The following is a 10100-nucleotide window of genomic DNA, read 5'->3' as shown; positions in this document are numbered from 1 at the left end:
TCCAATCGCAGACAACAGAAAATGGTCTGACATTGGGGCTTGGGGTCATGGCGAGGGGAAATGTTATGAGGTGTGCAGTCAGAAAGGCAGAGAGAGTAATGGCTCACTACACCTGGGCTGGACACACTGGCAGCAGGTGTAGAGAGACGTTGCGTTCCCTCCAGGTTTGGTGTGGCAACTCCTTTTGAACAATAACAGTCATACCTGGAATACTTTACAGCTCAACAATAAAAACAATCTGAATTTCAATTGACCATTACCCCAGTAGAAACATAACTAATTAAACCCCACTCAGGCAGAGATCATTCTGGTGTAGGGCCTCTTGCATCCAGGGCACAGTCAGTGCACTTGACCTGTAGAGGGAGTAGGATCCCAAGCTATTTAGTACAGCACCAGAAGACATATCTACTGGACAGGTTCTATGTTTTTAAGGATCTGCCTGCATGCCTGCCTGCTCGCCCACCCGCCCCTTTTTGTCAGGATTCCTGTGTGTGTCGTGGGTGTATTTAACCTTCAACAACTGAATTTTCTTTGTCTGCTTATTTCCTTTGGGGAAAAAAGCAGGATATAAACTTTACAGTGGTGCAAAAGCCTGGTTGATATGCCCATAATGTACTACTGATAAATCAATATCAGCGATACAGTAACAAAGTCACAAAATGAACGGTGTTTGGTTTCAGGAACACTGGGCTATGAAGAATTTACTTGCAGAGACCTGAAGGGGATGGTGAGAGAGGGAGGTAAGAAATTCCCGCACACACGCACGCACACACACACACCAACATGATACCATTCTATTGTCTGCCATCTAGAAAATGCCACCCCATAAGGACAGAGTCCAACCATTCAGAGTGATGCATGACAGTCCATCCATGTAAACACAATGCATCCATCACACATATCCCAGATACAGTGCCTTGCGAAAGTATTCGGCCCCCTTGAACTTTGCGACCTTTTGCCACATTTCAGGCTTCAAACATAAAGATATAAAACTGTATTTTTTTGTGAAGAATCAACAACAAGTGGGACACAATCATGAAGTGGAACGACATTTATTGGATATTTCAAACTTTTTTAACAAATCAAAAACTGAAAAATTGGGCGTGCAAAATTATTCAGCCCCTTTACTTTCAGTGCAGCAAACTCTCTCCAGAAGTTCAGTGAGGATCACTGAATGATCCAATGTTGACCTAAATGACTAATGATGATAAATACAATCCACCTGTGTGTAATCAAGTCTCCGTATAAATGCACCTGAACTGTGATAGTCTCAGAGGTCCGTTAAAAGCGCAGAGAGCATCATGAAGAACAAGGAACACACCAGGCAGGTCCGAGATAATGTTGTGAAGAAGATTAAAGCCGGATTTGGATACAAAAAGATTTCCCAAGCTTTAAACATCCCAAGGAGCACTGTGCAAGCAATAATATTGAAATGGAAGGAGTATCAGACCACTGCAAATCTACCAAGACCTGGCCGTCCCTCTAAACTTTCAGCTCATACAAGGAGAAGACTGATCAGAGATGCAGCCAAGAGGCCCATGATCACTCTGGATGAACTGCAGAGATCTACAGCTGAAGTGGGAGACTCTGTCCATAGGACAACAATCAGTCGTATATTGCACAAATCTGGCCTTTATGGAAGAGTGGCAAGAAGAAAGCCATTTCTTAAAGATATCCATAAAAAGTGTTGTTTAAAGTTTGCCACAAGCCACCTGGGAGACACACCAAACATGTGGAAGAAGGTGCTCTGGTCAGATGAAACCAAAATTGAACTTTTTGGCAACAATGCAAAACGTTATGTTTGGCGTAAAAGCAACACAGCTCATCACCCTGAACACACCATGCCCACTGTCAAACATGGTGGTGGCAGCATCATGGTTTGGGCCTGCTTTTCTTCAGCAGGGACAGGGAAGATGGTTCAAATTGATGGGAAGATGGATGGAGCCAAATACAGGACCATTCTGGAAGAAAACCTGATGGAGTCTGCAAAAGACCTGAGACTGGGACGGAGATTTGTCTTCCAACAAGACAATGATCCAAAACATAAAGCAAAATCTACAATGGAATGGTTAAAAAATAAACATATCCAGGTGTTAGAATGGCCAAGTCAAAGTCCAGACCTGAATCCAATAGACAATCTGTTGAAAGAACTGAAAACTGCTGTTCACAAATGCTCTCCATCCAACCTCACTGAGCTCGAGCTGTTTTGCAAGGAGGAATGGGAAAAAATGTCAGTCTCTCGATGTGCAAAACTGATAGAGACATACCCCAAGCGACTTACAGCTGTAATCGCAGCAAAAGGTGGCGCTACAAAGTATTAACTTAAGGGGGCTGAATAATTTTGCACGCCCAATTTTTCAGTTTTTGATTTGTTAAAAAAGTTTGAAATATCCAATAAATGTCGTTCCACTTCATGATTGTGTCCCACTTGTTGTTGATTCTTCACAAAAAAATACAGTTTTATATCTTTATGTTTGAAGCCTGAAATGTGGCAAAAGGTCGCAAAGTTCAAGGGGGCCGAATACTTTCGCAAGGCACTGTAATTTGAAACTTATCACTGATTCAGTCCTAACACATTAGGGTATAAATCAATCTATCAAATCTAATTGATAGAGCTCTTTTTTACATCTGCAGTTGTCACAAGGTGTTTTAAATGTTTCTGTCTACAGGGCTCCCGAGTGGCGCAGCGGTATAAGGCACTGCATCTCGGTGCTAGAGGTGTCACTACAGACCCTGGTTTGATTCCAGGCTGTATCACAACAGGCCATGATTGAGTGATGCATGACAGTCCACAGTCCATCCATGTAAACACAATGCATCCATCACACATATCCCAGATGACTTGATTCTTATCACTGATTCAGTCCTAACACATTAGGGTATAAATCAATCGATCAATTAATCAAATCTAATTGTATATAGCCTTTTTTTACATCTGCAGTTGTCACAAGATGCCACAAGGGGCCACCACATAAGGGTTACTACAGACCCTGGTTCAATTCCAGGCTGTATCACAACAGGCCGTGATTGGGAGTCCCATAGGGCTGCGCACAATTGCCCAGCGTCGCCCGGGTTAGGATATGGCTGGGTTAGGCCATCTTTGTAAATAAGAATTTGTTCTTAACTGGCTTGCCTATCATCTGTGCATAGTCACTTTAATAACTCTACCTTCATGTACATATTACCTCAACTAACCATTGCCCCCGCACATTGTCGCTGTACCGGTACCCCCCTGTATATAGTCTCGCTATTGTTATTTTACTGCTGCTCTTTAATTACTTGTTACTTTTATTTCTTATTCTTATCCGTATTTTTTTTAAACTGCAATGTTGGTTAGGGGCTCATAAGTAAGCATTTCATTGTAAGGTCTACACCTATCGTATTCGGCGCATGTGACTAATAACATTTTATTTTATTTGATAGTTAAATAAATGTTAAATAAAATATAAAATAAAAACATGCCAATGCGGTCAGGTAGTGTGTTTGCAAACACGGCATCAAAATATTAACATTCCTGGTCATGCAATTTATTGACCATCTGTTGCCCAATTCAAGACTGAATGCATCTGTATATACTTTCGATCTGTGGTTTCCAACCTGTTTCAGCTACTGTAGCACCAGCTGAATTTTGCTCTGTCTGGAGTACCCCTGAAGTACCCCCTCATGTGCATTTTTCCAGTAGGCCTATGATCTGATGAGTCTTCTTAAGTACCCCCTGTGGATAGGCCAGGTACCCCCAGGAGTCCTAGTACCCCTGGTTGGGAACCACTGCTTTAGATGCTCTTCTATATGGTTGAATTCTCTGTGGCGGTCAATGCAATGTTGACCCTGTTTCACATTCTAGTTTTCTCTACCCTGTCCACAGCACTGCATGCTGTGAGGGCTATGGGGACAATGGACCCCAACTGTACTGTGCCATCCCATAAGTTGTTCTGTTGAGTCCAGAGACAGATGCCTAACATGTGACACAGCAGTCCATCATTGACACAAGCAGTACATGTTTCTGGTATCCTTGTGGGTCCCAAACAATCACATGTGTGTGGCAAACCTGTTGTGTTGATGTGTGTGTTTAAGACTAAGCCATGTGTACCATGTACTTCAGTACAGTTGGCCTAGAGTTATTCCCATGCAAGTGTTATAAAGCAGTCTTATACTGTGAGTGCAGTCTGTAAGTAAGTACGCACAGTGGTAGCCTAGCCTACGTGTGGGCTTCCATAGGTCTTCTGGGTGCAGTGGAAGACATGCCAGGTGGACAGTCTGTGAATATTATGGTCTGTCACCAATGGCCTAGAGTTTCCCTGGAGACCATGTGACTGGTATTTTTTCTCCTGTCTTTTTAGGAGTTGTGTTTATTATGGGATGTTGGTGGCTGGAGTATTATGGTCTGTCAGAGAGAGGGCGGGGGAGGAGTGTATCCATGACAACGGGGTTTCTAAGGGGCTGGGATGAAGAGTGTGTGTTCAGTAGAAATGTATGTGCATGAGCATATGTGTGTGTGTGTGTGTGTGTGTGTGTGTGTGTGTGTGTGTGTGAGGGGGGAGGTGCGTGCAAGCTGAGTATTATGGTCTGTCTGTTGCGAGGTAACTATGCAGAGTTGTGTGAGTCCGAGGGAGGGAGGGAGGATTATTCTGGGATGTCTGCCCCCTTTGTGTGTTTGTGAGGATGTTAGCTAAGCTCTGCTAGCCACTGAGGCTGGGGGAGAGAAGGGGGACGGAGAGTGTGCAACCTGTTTTGCAGGGTCATTAACGACATATTTTACTGGATATTGTTGCTCATTAATTTATATTAAAGACTAATACCATTCCTGAGAGACAATTATTACACGAAGGAAACCCATCTCTAACAGGGACTACAGTAAGTTTCTCACAAGTCTTAGGGGTTTCACTTGAACCCTGACTGTAACTGTAAGTTTGCCTAAATTGAGTTTGTATCGCGGAGTGGGGCAGTATTGCAGAGAGTACTATAATGCACCTTTCTATTCAATACACGATGATTGACGGGTGTCCATTGCTACAGCTTCCTGTGCGGTGTGGACAGAGGCATGCCAATTGAAAACAAATGTTTTTCGATGTAATAAGATAGTTAACATGTCACGCCGTGACCTGTCACTGTAATAAATATTTATTATTATTCGAAAAATACCATTTGGATTGCTAATTCAAGCAAAGGTTTTTTTTCTTCTTACAGCGACCCTCCCCTCCCCAGGACACCCCTGTTCCATTCTCCACCACCCACACGTAATTTGCCCTCCTCCCTCACCAGATCTGACAGGGTTCGGTGGAGGGATTAGCTCGCTTTTAATTTAAATTCATTATTATTGAAATATGTCGGGAAGCGAGGACGAGAGGGAAGACTTGGAACCTACGGCACTTGCACATGGTAAGACAGCAATATTTTTTTTCAGAACAGGCTTGCAGGTTGGTAACGTTAGTTAACGTTACATTAGCTAGTTAGCTAGCTGATTTGCTAGCTACTCTAGTCTGGTTACTAGTAGTGACAATTTACATTAGGCAGCCCAGTTCGCTAGCTAGTCTAATGTTTTGCTTCTACGCTAGCTGGCAAACTGGATAGCACGTTAGCTAGCTACCAATAGAGAGTCCGTAAATATTTACACTGTCAATGCATGTGTTGTTGTTAGAAGTTGCGTCCACGACCATTTGCTGGCAAAGTCACAGGAGTCATGCCTCTTGTTTGGTACTGAACTGGCAACAGACGTGCAGTGCGTTCTTTATATCAAAATTGATCCAAAACACTGTCAATAAAGCTTGTCTGCAGTTGACAGTTTTAGAATTTTATACAAATCCCTCAAATATATTTTTATGAATATAATTATCTCAATCAATTATGCATTTTATTCAATCAATTCCTGTACCCTTTCCATCTGCAGACGAGGAGGAACCAGAAGAGGCTGTGTCTGACGTCGAGGTCCCCACCAAGTCAAAGAAGAAGAAGAAAGCCAAGAAGAGCCGTGAGAGCAGGATCAGCAAGAGACCAAGACCTGTCAGAGAGGTAGGGTGGGCATGATCCTTCCTTAAATGAAGTATCCTAGTCACTGATATCAGGGATTTCGCCAAGGAATTTGGGAGGGAAGAATGCATTTTGAAGTATAATAATAATCATACAGATAGCCCCTAGCCTTTGACCCTTTTGACCTGTCCTTAGTATACATTTTCAGCATTTGTGAGATTTTTTTCTTCATATTTGCATCTATGTTGACTCATTTTGTTTCCTCTCAGGAGGTGCCAGTCAGCTCACCAGAACCCTTCATAGCAGTAGAGCAAGCAGCGAGGGAGGAGGAAGAGGGAGGAGGAGGTAGAGCCAGGTCAGAAAGCGAGGGAAGTGATTACGCCCCGAGGGGGAAGAAGAAGAAGCGCTCCAGCTCCTCCAAAGACAAGAAGAAGGGAGGAGGGACGAGTGGAGAGAAGGAGAAAGGAGGAGGAGGCTCATCCAGCTCCAAGAGTAAACGCAAAGAACCAGAACTAGAGAAAGATGAGGATGAAGATGATGATGAAGATAGCCAGGTGAGGATGAAGGCTAAGAGGTGGGCAGTGCGGGTGGGGTGAACAAGGGAGACGTTGGAGCTGTTCTCTGTTTGGATTTGAAGCAGCCCCTGCAATCCACTTAATGACGCTGTTGGCTCAGTGACCCTGAATGTAATGATATCCTCACTCCGCCCCCTCTCCAGGAGCCCAAGAGCTCGACTCAGCTGCTGGAGGACTGGGGCATGAAAGACATCGACCATGTCTTCACTCAGAAGGACTACACCACCATCACCAACTACAAGGCCTTCAGCCAGTTTGTCAGGTTAACACACCTCTCTCACATCTCATGTTTTCTACTTTCTCCTTCTGTTTCCACTGTAGCACATTTCCGTACCACTTCACTTGAATAGCGCATCTTTTGTGGATCGGGGAGAAAGTTACTTCATATCTGTGTGTGACTGAGCTAGCTACGACCAGTCTGAAACTGCCCCTACTTCTACCCCGAACTGAAACTAACATAGCAGGCGTAAAAAGACGCTTGAATGGAGTCCCCACATCTGTTTTTCAGAGCAAATGGAAGTTATGTTGAAAATACTGTATCCCTGAAAACCGCAGACATCCACTTTCTGCCGCCCCCCTGTAGAGTGCCCCAAACTTAACCTCTGCCTCTCCTTTGCCCTCACTTCCCCAGACCCCTCATCGCAGCCAAGAACCCCAAGATCGCTGTGTCCAGGATGATGACTCTGATGATGGCCAAGTGGAGGGAGTTCAGCACCAACAACCCTCTGAAGGTAACACAACCCAATACAAGGCATTGCTATTACATGACATTACATTGCTATAACATGACATTACATTGCTATTACATGACATTACATTGCTATTACATAACATTACATTGCTAATACAATACATTACAAACGTATTTTGACTATGATTGCATGTTCTTTATAGGTAACAGTCCTGATTTCCATCCTGCCTTGTCTAACCCTCTGTAGGGCTGTGCCAGTGCCAACGCAGCCCTGGCAGCTGCCAACGTGGCTGCGGCCGTGGAAAGCATGGTGGTGGCAGGGACAGAGGCAGGAGGGGATACAGGGGCGGGGGGTAGTGCTGCTAAAGACTCCCCTCCAGCTACACCCGCTTCTGTACCTGTAGCTGTACCCGCACCCCCACTCCGCAAGGCCAAGACCAAAGAGGGCAAAGGTGAGGAATAAGTTAAAGGAATCCTGATGGAGGGAGCATGTATAATATTAATTGTTGGGGATTTGTTGTAGAATAAGGGAATAATTGAACTCCCCTCTGCAGGCCCCAATGCTCGCAGGAGGTCCAAACCCAACCCTAAGCCCGCCCCCAAGCCCAAAGCCAAGAAGGTGGCTCCGCTCAAGATCAAACTGGGAGGCTTCAACAGCAAGAGGAAGAGATCCTCGGTAAGAAAACTAACTTGTCTGAGAATCAACTGATATGCAGTAAGCCTTGCCATACTTCTGTCCCACAATTCTATCATTGTATCTTTGTCTCTGTTTCTCTCCCTGTGTTGTTGTCAGAGTGAGGAGGATGAGCTTGACGTGGAGAGTGACTTTGACGACGGGACCTTTGAAGTGTCGGACGGCTCCAACAGCCACAGCAGCCGCTCCAAGAAGAAGGCCAAGACCGCCAAGAAGAAGAAGAAAGGTTGGCATGGAAACGCAACTGTCATCTCTTGACCTTTCATTCCATGCAATGGAGGTGTCTACATGCTATAGCTTTGGCTATAGCTTGTAGACTAGTGGTCAGTCACATACCTTAGATCAGGAGAGCTATAGGGGGTGCAGGCTTTTGTTCCAGTCCAGCACTAACACACTTGATTCAACTAATTGTGTTGCTGATGATCGTGTGATTAGAGGAATCAGATGTAGTTGCTCTGGGCTGAAACCAAGGACCTGGCTCTCAGCCAATCCTCTGATAATATTATATGTTTTTAACAGGACTATCATCATGTACAATCCCCCTCCCTCCTAACTCCTCCTCTTTGCCCCTAACTCCTCCCCTTCCCTCCTAACTCCTCCCCCCCTAACTCCTCCTCTTCCCATCCCAGTTGAGGAGGATGGTGACGGCTATGAGACAGACCACCAGGACTACTGTGAGGTGTGCCAGCAGGGAGGGGAGATCATCCTGTGTGACACCTGTCCCAGGGCCTACCACATGGTCTGTCTGGACCCCGACATGGAGAAGGCCCCTGAGGGCAAGTGGAGCTGCCCCCACTGTGTAAGTACACAATGTACCCAGTCTGAAGTTGGCCCATAGTCCAACCCATGGTTAGGTAGAGTTTACACCATATTGCTTGTATACACTGTATGTATTTTCTCTTTAATGACTAAAGATTGGTGTGATATCCTATTTTTGATGTTGAACTTTTTCTGTCCTCGTCCTTCTCTCTTTCACTTTCACTCCAATCTTTCTCTCTCCTTCCCCTTGTCCTCATCACCCCACTCTCGCTTCCCCTCCATCATTCCACTCCCCTCTTCCCATTTCCTCTCAACACCCCCCCACCTACTCCCTTTCCCTCTTCACTCCCCTTCCTGCACTCTCACTACACCTCTCCCACATTCTCTCCCCCCCCCCCTCCTCCCACTCTCTTTTTGTTCCTCCCTCCCTCCCTGCAGGAGAAAGAGGGGATCCAGTGGGAGGCCAGAGAGGAGCTGTCTGAAGGAGAGGGGGAGGACGAGGAGGTGGGGAGGGATGAGGGATGGGTAGAGGAGGAGGATGACCATCACATAGAGTTCTGCAGGGTGTGTAAGGATGGAGGAGAGCTGCTGTGCTGTGACACCTGTACCTCCTCCTACCACATCCACTGTCTCAACCCCCCCCTCCCCGAGATACCCAACGGGGAATGGATCTGCCCACGCTGCATGGTGAGCCCTGCCACCCTGTGTATGTCTGTGAGAGAGAGAGATTCTCAACTTATGGGTGTTGGATGTACATGATTATTAAAGAGAACATGTTCTGTTTTACATGTGTGGGTGGCTACACCTACATCATATGGAATTCTTGATTTGAGTTGAGTCAGCTATACAGCTGCAACTCTCAATTTCCGATCTCTCCTCGTATATGCTGGCATTGTTTTTTAAATGTATAATGATGGAAGATGGCAGATATAAATGCAATATGTAGTGTTGACATGATTGACAAAGAAGGTATTTTCTACACAAGATATTTCTTTGTGAATGTATATCTGATTGTTCCTGAATTTCCCTCAGTGCCCAGGCATGAAGGGTAAAGTCCAGAAGGTTCTGACCTGGAAGTGGGGTGAACCTCCACCCCCTACACCTGTGCCCCGCCCCCTGGACCTCCCAGCTGAGGCTCCGGACCCTGTCCCATTGGCCGGCCGACCAGAGAGGCAGTTCTTTGTCAAGTGGTGCAACATGTCTTACTGGCACTGTTCCTGGGTTCAAGAGCTACAGGTAACACGCACAACCAGCAATATGCCACTGTAATATGCAGGCTTAATTAGGGCTGTGGCGGCCATGACATTTTGTCATACCGTTATTGTCATGCAAAAGAGTGCCGGTCTCATGGTAATTGATCGTTCATTAACATAAACATGTTGGGGGACAGAATGCGGTCGGACCATCACATAAT

The 10100-nt window shown here is 45.5% G+C and overlaps 1 protein-coding gene across 3 annotated transcripts in view; it reads left to right on the top strand.

The window, feature by feature from the left end:
• Nucleotides 1–4635: 4635 nt before the first annotated feature.
• The window catches only part of LOC139389508 (chromodomain-helicase-DNA-binding protein 4-like), a 63303-nt gene continuing 57838 nt past the window's right edge, over nucleotides 4636–10100 (top strand). The window contains exons 1-12 of one of the 3 annotated variants that reach the window (XM_071136344.1): nucleotides 4636–4854; nucleotides 5188–5379; nucleotides 5888–6009; nucleotides 6237–6521; nucleotides 6686–6804; nucleotides 7174–7273; nucleotides 7437–7685; nucleotides 7788–7909; nucleotides 8027–8153; nucleotides 8557–8726; nucleotides 9125–9373; nucleotides 9719–9922. In XM_071136344.1, the coding sequence (XP_070992445.1) occupies nucleotides 7541–7685; nucleotides 7788–7909; nucleotides 8027–8153; nucleotides 8557–8726; nucleotides 9125–9373; nucleotides 9719–9922 (1017 nt within the window). In that variant the 5' untranslated portion in view covers nucleotides 4636–4854; nucleotides 5188–5379; nucleotides 5888–6009; ... (2 more) ...; nucleotides 7174–7273; nucleotides 7437–7540. The remainder of the gene's footprint in view (nucleotides 4855–5187; nucleotides 5380–5887; nucleotides 6010–6236; nucleotides 6522–6685; nucleotides 6805–7173; nucleotides 7274–7436; nucleotides 7686–7787; nucleotides 7910–8026; nucleotides 8154–8556; nucleotides 8727–9124; nucleotides 9374–9718; nucleotides 9923–10100) is intronic. The other 2 variants (XM_071136338.1, XM_071136332.1) reach the window with 2 other exon arrangements.

Source organism: Oncorhynchus clarkii, chromosome 3, assembly GCF_045791955.1.
Source record: "Oncorhynchus clarkii lewisi isolate Uvic-CL-2024 chromosome 3, UVic_Ocla_1.0, whole genome shotgun sequence".
Lineage (NCBI taxonomy): Eukaryota > Metazoa > Chordata > Actinopteri > Salmoniformes > Salmonidae > Oncorhynchus > Oncorhynchus clarkii.
Note: the sequence above shows the minus strand (reverse complement) of the source record. Positions and strands in the feature narration are given on the sequence as shown.